Consider the following 12,680-nt stretch of genomic DNA (forward strand, 5'->3'; position numbering starts at 1 on the left):
CTCCAGGCTCAAATCGTCAATGTTTGTTTAGGTATCTGGACATTTTAACCACTGTGCCATCACCATGAGTGTGTTTACATGCACTCAACAAGCCGATCATAATCTGATTTCTGCAGTTATCCGATTATTCAAATGGTCATGCAAACACCATACTCTGATCTAGAAATCCGATTAAGAAATCTGATAAAGAGGCTGGATTTTAGCTCAGTAATCAGATTTCTCAGTGCATGTAAACTCTTACTCTGATTTCTTTCGGATTTCTCAGTCTGCGGATGTGCGGAACAGACTGCTATACCGGAAAATAAGCAAGCGGTGTTGCCGACTATGTTCTCAACGAAATGAAGGATTTAAATATTCTTCATCTTCTAGATGATGTATGTAATATTTTCAGTTGAAGTGGCAAGATATATATTCTTCTGTGAGTTTACTGGCTGGTTACAAAGCAGAAATCCGATTATTGTCTGACTCATGCAGACTCGGAGTTTCCCCATTATCTAATTACTCAAGTGTAAACGCGTTGATCATGTTACTGACAAAATCTGATTTTCCGCAGTTATCAGATTATTAAATGCATGTAAACACACTCAGTGCCTCCCTTCACACCATTTCAAGCTTATACTGGTCTTACTTTCATCACAGCAGTTCAGTGTAAAAAGTGAAAACTAATTGCAAAAATTTGTGCCCAAAATAGAAAATATTTTTGCCATATGATTGTTGTGTTATTAAATAGCACAAGAGCAGCAACCAATTAAGTACGTTTGTTTAATTATTTAATACTCTGAATTATGATTTTTTTTTCACATGCATGATTTAAATATCTGCTGGCTGGAGTGACTTACTTAGAAAGTCAACAAAACACAATGAAACGTAATTAAACATGACTGTTTACAGGGAAACTGCCCAGTGATAGTGGCAGTACAGTGCAAAGAGATGCGACTGGCATGTTTGTTTTGTGGTATGCCAGAATGTAATCTTTGCCAGTTGGTTATTAGGAGAAACTACCAGAGGATTTAACAAACATGAGACCTAAAATGAAGCCTGTTAATAACACAATTCCATGAGGAAAAAGAAGTTTTTCAATTAATCTTTTGTAGAATCCGCTGGGGATGACTGAAAAATACGAGTGCATTGGAGATAAATCCATAAGCTGTCCCAGCTCCAAGTTTTCAGCAGGACCGGGACCAAAAGATCTAGCTGGGAGACAAAAGGTGACGTTGGCAAAAAGAGTTTAATTAAAAATGCAAATGAAGACTTGACTCTTTTTATTAAGGCACTTTTTTACAGACTGAATACTCAACTGATTATTCAAAATGGGTACTGAGTATTGGTGAGTATTATGGAGCTGATGTAAATATCTTGTTCATTTTAGGGTTCTTTGAATTGATTTCACTATTGTAATACTGATTACATTAGCTGCTGCTGTTTTGATCACAGATAAGTATTGAAAATGGCTATTATGATAAGTATATACACTGATCAGGCATAACATTATGACCACCTCCTTGTTTCTACACTCATTGTCCATTTTATCAGCTCCACTTACTATATAGGTGCACTTTGTAGTTCTACAGTTACAGACTGTAGTCCATCTGTTTCTCTGCTACTTTGTTAGCCCCCTTTTACCCTGTTCTTCAGTGGTCAGGACCCTCATGGACCCTCACAGAGCAGGTACTATTTGGGTGGTGGATCATTCTCAGCACTGCAGTAACACTGACACGGTGGTGGTGTGTTAGTGTGTGTTGTGCTGGGCTGAGTGGAACCTGCTCTGTGAGGGTCCATGGGGGTCCTGACCACTGAAGAACAGGGTAAAAGGGGGCTAACAAAGTATGCAGAGAAACAGATGGACTACAGTCTGTAATTGTAGAACTACAAAGTGCACCTATATAGTAAGTGGAGCTGATAAAATGGACAATGAGGTGGTCATAATGTGATGCCTGATTTTTGTATGTCTAGTTATGCATCTTAGGGGTCTGTTGAATATTTGAATTTCAGTGAGAAATAAAACATTCTTCTTCTGTAACATGATGTATTTCCAAGTGAAACTCAGCATCAGAGAGGGTCTTTGGACGAGCTGAGCATTCTTGCTTAATGATAGGTGGGGTTGGAGATGAAACATGATCTTATGGCTTAATATTTTAGTGACGTAGTTAATCAGAAGACTGATACTTCAAGTACTGGCAAAAGTTGTTATATTTAAAGAAAGAACATGGAATAACAGGACTATTTTTGTCTTTTAAATGGTATGATGAGTCATGCCTAATATGACCAGGGAAATGAACTAACAAAGTAAAAAAGTCAGTTTTTCAGCCCAACATTAAAACAGGCCCAGTCATCTTGTTCTCACTCATGTCATGCTTTTTTCAATTCGTGCACCAATCAGTGTCTGACGCATGCACATAAAAGAATCTGCTGGACATTTTATCACAGACTAAACGCAGGCACACACTAGAGTTAGCATACCAATACTGAAAGCCTAAGTATCAGCCAGTACTAATAGTTGCTGACATTTCTTCTCTAAAAACTACTAACCTTTAAAATGTATTATTTTTAATTGAAGCTCTTCACTTAAGATTAGCATAAAGGACAGACAGCTCTACTACTCAAACAGTTTACCAGCCCACAGGAGGAAATGCACAGCTAACGAAGTCCCATAACACAATGTAAATGTGTGCTGTTTCAGGCAAGATAGGATCAAATTCATGTTTTATTACATAAATGTCGAGAAACAAACATGCAGCTATGCCATGCAGTGCACTGAAACTAACAGATGATACACCGATCAGGCATAATATTATGACCACCTCCTTGTTTCTATGCTCATTGTCCATTTTATCAGCTCCACTTACCATATAGGTGCACTTTGTAGTTCTACAGTTACAGACTGTAGTCCATCTGTTTCTCTGCATACTTTGTTAGCCCCCTTTTACCCTGTTCTTCAGTGGTCAGGACCCCCATGGACCCTCACAGAGCAGGTACTATTTGGGTGGTGGATCATTCTCAGCACTGCAGTAACACTGACGTGGTGGTGGTGTGTTAGTGTGTGTTGTGCTGGTCTGAGTGGATCAGACACAGCAGTGCTGCTGGAGTTTTTAAACACCTCAGTGTCACTGCTGGACTGAGAATAGTCCACCAACCAAAAATATCCAGCCAACAGCGTCCTGTGGGCAGCGTCATGTGACCACTGATGAATGACTAGAGGATGAACAACACAAACTGTGCAGCAGCAGATGAGCTATCGTCTCTGACTTTACATCTACAAGGTGGACTGATAAGGTTGGAGTGTCTAATAGAGTGGACAGTGAGTGGAACTCCAGCAGCACTGCTGTGTCTGATCCACTCGTACCAGCGCAACACACACTAACACACCACCACCACATTAGTGTTACTGCAATGCTGACAGTGATCCACCACCCAAATAGTACCTGCTCTGTGAGGGTCCATGGGGGTCCTGACCACTGAAGAACAGGGTAAAAGGGGGCTAACAAAGTATGCAGAGAAACAGATGGACTACAGTCTGTAACTGTAGAACTACAAAGTGCACCTATATAGTAAGTGGAGCTGATAAAATGGACAATGAGCGTAGAAACGAGGAGGTGGTCATAATGTTATGCCTGTTCTGCAGAAAGAACTGAATCAATTCAAGGAAACTAATTTTGCTGCACATTCCAAACAGAAGAGTCAACATATGTGGATTTTGTTACCTCAAAATAAAGTGTCATCATTCTCAACCTACCTGCTCAAAGACAGCTGACCAAAATTCTTTTGAAAGGCATTCATTTTGTCATCTGACAGCTCACTTGGAGGCTGCTTGGGCAGTTAATTGAGCACGACTATCCCCTCAAGCTGCACATTAAACGACAGCTGCCAGAGCTGAAATTTGGAGTTTGGTCGCAATGTCCAAATTGGGCTTAAACCAGACTCATATTGTTCAGTGTATGCCTGGCAAAAGACATCAAATGTCATTTGCTCCACTAACAATACAACAGTCTTTTCCACTGCAGTCCATTGTGATCCCTGCATAATCCACATTTTTGCTTGATCCCATCTTTTAACATGCCTGAACCAAGCTATCAAGAACACTGCATGCCTTGTATAGTTGTGCTGGGAGCAGAGATAGAGCAACAGTTTGGACCGCCTAGGGATCCCCGAGGACAGGATTGGGAAATGCTGCGATAAGGATTTATTTGATGGAACTGTCAGAATATATTAAGCACCACTGGATCTCTGTGAGCAGTTTCAGTGTTGGGCTCAGAAGGCCACTACGGCTACAGCAAGATGTTACTCGCTGGGATCAAACCCAAACTTTGTAATTCATAGCCAAGCTCACAAACTGCTGGGCTTCTACCAGCACGCTTCATGAGCAGTGAATGGAGCTTCTGTCTGTGTTCTGTTAATGGTCCATGAAGCATTTTGTCAACCAGTCTTAACTACAAACTTGCCACGCTGAGAAAACATAGAAGCAAGGAAAACAAAATTAAGTGTGAGAATAAAAAACAGTTGGAAAAAGTTCAAGCTCAGTTCCCTTCATGAGGTTGCATGCAGAGCCTGACTCGGTGTATGAGCTCTGATGCTTGCAAGGTGATTATCTGCTTCACTGAGAACACCTGCTAATGTAAAAAGACAGGGGTCTACCCTATAAGTGTATGCAAATGATGAACCTACACTGTACTAAGTAGAGTTGTAGTCGAGACTGCTAGAGCTGAGTCCAAGTCAAGCCAAGACCGGGACACATTGAGTCTGACAAGACTTTTAGTACTTTTAGTAGTTGAGTTCAAGCCAAGACTGACAATAAGATATTTTATGTATATATGTTTACATATATCGCTGCTGTTGGGACAAAACTTTGTATGTGCATTTTTCATTTTTTTACATAATTTGAAAATGCCTGTTGCTCTTTACATTTTGTGTAAATTTCATGATGAATGGACCAAAAGAAATGGCCCAAAATTACTTGGAAAAATGTCTGGTTCCATTGACTTACATTAAAAGTAAAGTAGGTTTTTTCCGTCTCCTGTAAAGTTACCGTTTTGGAGATACGAGGTTTTGTTCTGACAGCAGCCATATGAAAACCCTGAAATTCATTTATTAATTAACTGTTAGTCAATGTTAATTGTACATTCATTATCATTAATTATACATTACATATTAATACATACATTTATATTTTAAAATATATTTTGTAAAATATAACATTAAATAATATCTGGCCTGAAACATTACTAAATTTTATTACATCACAGTCTTAGTCCAACTTCACACTGTAACTGTGAAAAATGTTGAGGTTATTGTTTTTTTCTTCTCTAAAACTTCTTCAGAATCACTAAAGTCAACTGAGTATAAACCAAACAACATGCATCAATTTTTACTATTAATAATAACACAATAATAATAACAACATTCTGATCTGCCCTCAAAGGATGTTTGAATTGGAACCAATGAAACTTCAACAAACAATACTCAGCTGAGCCATCATAAAAAAGATCAATTACATCTTCAACCTACAGCAGTGGTTTTCTACCTGTGGGCTGCAACCACACAGTGGGCCGTGGTGGTATTGCAGTTTTTTTAAGCCACAAATTTGTTACAACAACAGTAATTTTAAATACGACAAATATGGTTGACTGCAAAAAATCTATATAGCTACAACTGTTAGCACTGGTTATCGTTTACATTACATAGTCACTTGTTCATTCACTGGAGGGGACGTGCACCACTGCATTGTATTTATGCAATTTACCTCTTATTCTTGTACTGCACATTATTTTTATTGTTTTTAGTATATTTTATTTTATTTCATTCTATTATTTATCTTTCTATTTATGCATCTGTAAATACTGTAAGACAATACTTTGCTCCTGTTCATTTTGCTCTTTACTGCTGCAATTAAAGGAATTCCCTCTGGGATTAACACAGTAAAAAAATGTATCTATCTATCTTTCTATCTATCTATCTATCTATCTATCTATCTATCTGTCTGTCTGTCTGTCTGTCTGTCTGTCTATCTGTCTTTATTACTGACCTCATTGTTTTTTCTGGCTTCTTAGCTAGTTATGTGTATATTGTCAGTTAAACCATAACCGAAATAAATACAGCAGCAAATACGCAGTGTTGGGCTTCACCTGCATGAGAAACGCTGAACTACTGCTCTGTGCTGTTTGCTCAGAGGTCGGTTCAAATTAAGCTTGGAACCCAACAGTTTATACCCTCAATCGGAGACTAAACACTGATCCAAAACTGTCAAATTGAGCCAGAACTCCATTTGCAGCTTTCCTCTCTTGAGCCTGACATCCAGCACTCGGTAGCTGCCAAATCAGCTTCTCAATTAGTGAGTGAGAAGAAATTGATGTGGTCGGTTAAACCTGTGGAAGCTTTTGTGGTTGTTTGTGTGGCCCGCAACGTATGTATGATATAGCGAAAGGACTGTTTTATTCTGTTTATTCAGATTTTTGTTGATATTCAATAATAATTCAGTTTCCAGTTATCTTAGACAGAGGCATCGGACTCAGCTGGTCTCAAGAACAATTTCCAAGTCCACCTTACCCCGACTCGAGTTCAAGTGAGGTTGAAACTGGTATCAAGACCGAGACTGGACTCGAGTACTACATCATTAGTACTAACCTCCCAAACCCACAGATCAAGAACTTTCTATTTACCCTCTCTAAAAGCTACAGCACTTCATTATTTGACAGAAATCCAAGCATTTAATAAACTTCATCTAGATTAGAGCTTGAATATTTGTCCAAACTCAACGGGACCTGACTGCTCACGCCTGGTTCGGACATCATTTCCCAAATATGTGTTGGGTGTTGGTTGGGTTAAAATGTCATCTTCGGGCTCTCACAACCTGCCGCTCCTCTTAACAGATTTATGCATGTCCCCATTGCTTTATACATTCCCTCAAAAAATCTAGCATGCTGGTGTCACTCGTGCTGCGGACAGAATTTAGCATCGAGGCCCACAAGCCCAATGCCTGTGATTAAATGGTTAAGTGGAAAATAAACAGTGAATCGATCCAGGAAAGCTAAGTTCAAAAGGACTTTTAATTTGTTTGCAAAGACTGTTGTACATTGTGCTGAAAATATTATAGGCCTGTATAACATGTTCTATGTAACGAAATAGGCTAACATCTTTCACCACAGTGAGTGAGAACAGCGCATTGTGGAAAGTGTACCCAGGCTGAAAATGTTCAGGATGTTGTTTAGAGGCTTTGCTTGATGAATGCATTTGTTAAAGAGGGATTTAAGCTTAATTTTGTGAAGCTGATGATTTATCATTTTATTTTATACTACATGTTTTACCTCATTTGTGACCCAGTAACAGCTATTGTTGTCGTTACATGGTAATTTGATCGCTGCTGTCACTAGAAATATCAGTTTTTTTGGACAGAATTTTGTTGAGAACTTTGTTGTGCTCAGGTCAAAGTTAAAAAAGGGGTTGTATTCGGGTACAGACCAAAATATCGGGTGTGATTAAAGCTCTAATGTACAGTTAAAGTCAAAATTATTAGCCCCCTTTTTGAAATCAAACAAAACAATTAGCTTCTCCAAACAAAGAAAGACATAATCTCCACAAAGTTTGAGGATGATATTTTACTGATGCACTGAGTTGAAACAAGAAAAAACAAAAATGACAAGGAAAAAAATTTTAGGCCTCTAACAACAGTCAATACTGTAACCTTTCTGACTCACAGCAACCTTTTACTGTAGTTCCTAACTGTGTTGGCACATGTCTGGAGGGATCTTAGCCCATTCCTCCATGGAAGCTTATCCGAATTACATGGCTTTCATGACCTTGAGCTCCTGCTATAGATTCCCAATAGGACTGAGATTTGGGCTTTCGAGAGGGCCTCTAAAGGACCTTGATTGTGGTGTCCTTCAAAAAGTTCTGGACCAATTTGGATGTGTGCTTGGGGTCACTCTCTTGCTGGAAGACCCAACAGTAACCTAAAGCCAGAATGGCAGCCTCTTTCTTCACAATATCCTTCAAAATGTCAACATAACCTTCTTTCTTCATGACCCCATTTACCCGGGCAAGGTTTTCTTTGCCTGAAGCAGCAAAACAGACCCACAGCATTATGTTCCCTCCACCATGTTTATCTGTGGGAACTGTGTTCTTGGGGTTAAAGGCCTCTCCATTCTTTCGCCAAACAAAGGAAACACCCAAGTGCCTGAACAGCTCCAGTTTAGCCTTTTTTAAAAATGTAAAAATGTACCAAATGGGGGCCTTGATGAATATTTTACAGTTTTGTGATGTTAACATTGAACAGAATTGTAGGAAAATATTCCATATCACCTTGGGGGCTAATAATTTTGACCTTAACTGCAGATAATAGTATATAAAGATGTACAAACTTCAGTATAGATGCATAAAATAAGTATAAAAAAGCATTATAGAACTTACAGCACTGTGAGCTCTTTGCATGTCATCAATGTGGAGTAGTTCAGCACTTCAATATGGTTCTCTGCAAAATCCCTGAGGAAACACAGACGACATTAAAGAGTGGAGTAAAAGAAGCACAAAACATTGAGATAATCAAATCAGTAAAAAAAAGAATGGAAGGAGAAAAGCACTCAAACGTGGAGGCACTACAGTCTGTCACTGTAGATGACACTGAGTTGTGCGAGTAATTGAACTGTGATTTGTATTGATTCACACTGCGAACAAACACTGCCTGGAATTGCAATAGGATTCATTACCGAGGGAGAAAGTTGAAGTTGATTAGAAATATCTAGGTGTGTAATAGAAAATACAAAGCAGTCCAGGATTTTGACAGTGACACATTTGTTTGTTCCTTTGGCTCTGTATTCCACCACAGTGAATTCGGAATAACATAGTGACTGTATTATTTGTTAGTTATTATTTCATATATTATTATAGGCTTTTAAACACCATATAATTAAATATAATTTTTTTGTTAGACAAGATTAAGATAAATCTATCAGTGCTGCTCTCAAAAGGTGATATTAAATATGTATGAATGAAGAATTAAAAAAAGATCAATCAAGGGTGTTCAAAGTATTGCTGATCTCTTGTATCTCTCTGTATATTTTTAACAGGACTAATAATATAATATAATATATCGCTGCTGACAGATCAAAACATTGTATCTAAAACACAGTAACTTTACAGGAGAAGGAAAAAACATACTTTTTTTTTAATGTAAGTCAATGGAACCAGACTTTTGGTCCAATCATCATGAAATTTACAGACAATGTAAAGGGCAATAGGAATTTTCTAAATATGTCAAAAACCGAAAAACGGCAAAAATGGAGATAAGAGGTTTGGTTCCGACAGCAACGATATTTTCCTATACATATTCAGAGCAGGGATGCCCAAACTGCTTGTCTTGGAGGTGCAAAGCACAATGTTTGTGGTTAATGTTTGTTTTCTTAGGGTTACAGTGCTTTGGCCAGTCCTGGTACAGAGATTCAGTTTTATTGCCTCTTACAGTGTCAGTTGTTTTGTTAATTAATTTAGTTAATTGTCACTGAAATTCTAATCTGCATCTTTCTAATCTGTATATTTTTACAAACTTGCTCAATAGTGATTAATATAATAATCAAGAAAAGAAAAAAAGGACTTTTAATAACTTGATAATAACTGAAATCCATCAAATCATCACAGAAAACAATTTAATATACGAAGAATTTAATATACAGGCAGGGCAGGACAGTGCTTCTTTTTGTTGCAGTAACTGCATATAAAAACCATTTAGGGATGAACTTCGTAACCATGGGTCACTACACATGGCATTACTGACCATAAATAAAGTGACTATAATTAATCTGACCATTTATGATGATAATAATAATAATAATAATAATGTTTATTTATACAGCACCTTTCATACATTAAAAATGCAGCTCAAAGTGCTTCACAGTACAAAGTAAAAACAACAGAGGAAGAAAAGATAATCAAGAATAAAAACAAACGAACATAAAAATGACAGTAATATTCCAGTAAAAACAGTTTTCGGGAGTGACTTTTTTATGAATGATCTAACATATCTTTGGTCAGCTTATTTGAATGAAGCTCTATATCTACTTTATAAACTAAACAAACACTAACAGACGTGAATATTCTCTGATATTTGGTTACTGAATAGTCTGAATGTGCGTAACACTCATCCCTCACACAGCTACTCTCGTTTTTAGCTTGCAATGATTTTATGGATTTTTATGGATTATGTCACTCTCGAAAACATTATGAAAAGTATGCAATGCAAAAATTGGCAGTATGTTTGATGGCTTGTGTCGTCCTGAGGTTGCGAGTCTCTGAGGTTGGGTTTTTTTTGGCAAGCACTATTGTTTACATCTCTCTATAAGGGAACACAGCCAGAGGATTCGAAGTGCATCTAAATACGTTGTGTTTGTTCGGCCCACTGTTCCGCAGACTTTTTTGAAGTCATTCCAACTTCATGAACTGAGTTTCAGTACAGTATGCAAAATTTTGGGCACCCCTGGCCAAATGACATATTTCTGTTGATTTTCTAAGTGAAAATAAATTCAACACATCCTCTACAGAGAACACAGCATTTTAATGCACAGCTTCTGTCTGCTGAACTTGTGGCCTGTGCAAAAGTTTTGGCACATTTTATATTTTATGCTTTTCTTTCTTTCCAATATGTTAAACTCAGCAAATAAACAGAAATAGAGCACTAAAATTGGCAAGAAATGCATATTTAAATTTATTCCCTGTCCGAGAAGTGCATATTCCAAAACAGGCTGCACATCATCTGTGTAAGAAGAAAACAATTCTTTGTCATGGACACCAAATTTCCTAAGGCAGCACAAGCCAAACAGATTCCTACAGCGAAAGAAACCATGTGGGTCTCTTCATTGTCCCAGTGTAAGTCCTCCTAAATGGCGATCGTCGAGACACGTTTTAATTAATAAACAAGTCTGGATGCTTCAAACACTGTACATGTAGAATCTTCTCTTTGAGTTTAGATTAATTTTGTGCTTGTTAATCCACATCTAAGTCTGATTATGAGGTTATGATGCAGAAAGTCAGCACCAATTTGAAGATATGTACAACAGTGGCCTCCACAAATATTAGCACCACTGTAGACACCAGTAAAATGGGCTGTAAGGTCAGGGGACTTGGACAGCTGTGGCAAAACCTTAATTCTATGGTCAGTGAACCATGTTTGTGGTTATACTGAGGTTTGATGTGGATCAATGTCCTGCTGGAAGTTCCTACCACAGCCCAGCTTAAGCTTCCTGGCCGAGGCAGTCAGGTTATGATATAATATTCACTTGTACTTGAAGGATTCTAAAACTACAAGTTGTCCAGAGTTTGCAGATGAAAAACAGGCCCAAAACATCACAGATCCACTACCATACTTCACACAAGGTACTTTTCTGCATGGCTATCTTCGTGTCTATGTCAAACTCACCACTTGTGTTTGTTGCCAAAAAGCTCTATTTTGGTCTCATCTGACCACGGAACATGGAAAGTTCCAGTAGTGTCTGGTTTTCTTCTGGCAACCCTCCCAAACAACTTGTGGTTATATAGGTGGCGTCTGACTGTAGCTTGGGAGGCACTCTGGTCCCGAGATCTAACTAATGTCTGCTATTCCCCAACTGTGATCCTTGCAATCTGTTTGGACACTCAAACCATCCTCACCATGCATGGGGTCAGTAACAACACACATCCTCTTCTCGGCAGATTTTTAACATCCCCAGTTGTTTTCAACTTTTTAACTATTGCCCTGATAATAGAGGTGAGCAATGGCCTGTGTGACACCTCATATTTATACCCCAGTGAAAACAAGAAGTCATGGCTGACCACTAAAGTGTTCCTAATCGCTTTGGTTAAATTTAAAACATAAAATAATGAATGGGAACATACTTTAGTTAGATTTCACTCAAAAGAATTTCTAGTGGTGCCAACAACTGCGGCACACAGAGATCTGAGAAAAACATTTATTTCATGATAAGATTTAGGTTTTTTTCTCTTTCCATCATTGTACATCTAATAAAGGTTAGATTTTTGCTGAATGCAAGATTAAAAATATAAGCAATTAAGATTTTTTTTCAGCTGTTTTGCTCATAAATTTACCAGTGGTGCCAAAATTTGTGGAAAGCATTGTAAATCATGTAAACTGTGTAGAAATTAAAGCTCTTTTTAACCATAGTTATCCCATTTTGAAGGGATCAAACGTAATACCACTACTACTACTAACACTAAAGATAACTGCATTTACCCAGGGAAAACATCCAAGACTTCACAGTACAATAAAGGAATGGGAAGAGCACGACTTCAACAGAAAGTAAACTAAGTACAATTAAAAGCGCTGTTGGAAAAGTAATGGAAATAGTCTGTGATGAAAATTTGAAGACACAAAGTACAAGTGCATGTTTCAGTTAACGGTAGTTTTTAATGTGCTGACATAAGAAAAGGTTTAAAGTGTTTCCCGTCCCTGAGTCACAGCTATGATAGCAGTACCTACAGGCAGCAGTAAGGCCGAGTCTCCACAAAACAGATGGCAATTCATCATTCAGAAGAGAGAAAGAGAGAGAGAGAGAGCGACTTGAAGCCATCAGAACTGACAGCTGCCACAAAGGGACAGCGGATGCCGTCTCATTACTGGCCGCGAGCTCCACCGTAAGTACAGCAGCAGCTCACAGCACAACTCAAACACTTTTTAATGTCATCGAGATGATGACAGTGATATC

The 12,680-nt window shown here is 38.1% G+C and overlaps 1 protein-coding gene across 1 annotated transcript in view; it reads right to left on the reverse strand.

Moving 5' to 3' along the window:
• rxfp2a (relaxin family peptide receptor 2a) overlaps positions 1-12,680 on the reverse strand; it is an 89,117-nt gene that overhangs the window by 24,110 nt on the left and 52,327 nt on the right. The window contains 1 exon segment of the mRNA XM_036594449.1: positions 8,401-8,472. Within this exon segment, the coding sequence (XP_036450342.1) occupies positions 8,401-8,472 (72 nt within the window).

This window comes from Colossoma macropomum, unplaced genomic scaffold (genome assembly GCF_904425465.1).
Source record: "Colossoma macropomum unplaced genomic scaffold, Colossoma_macropomum, whole genome shotgun sequence".
In the NCBI taxonomy this organism is placed as follows: domain Eukaryota; kingdom Metazoa; phylum Chordata; class Actinopteri; order Characiformes; family Serrasalmidae; genus Colossoma; species Colossoma macropomum.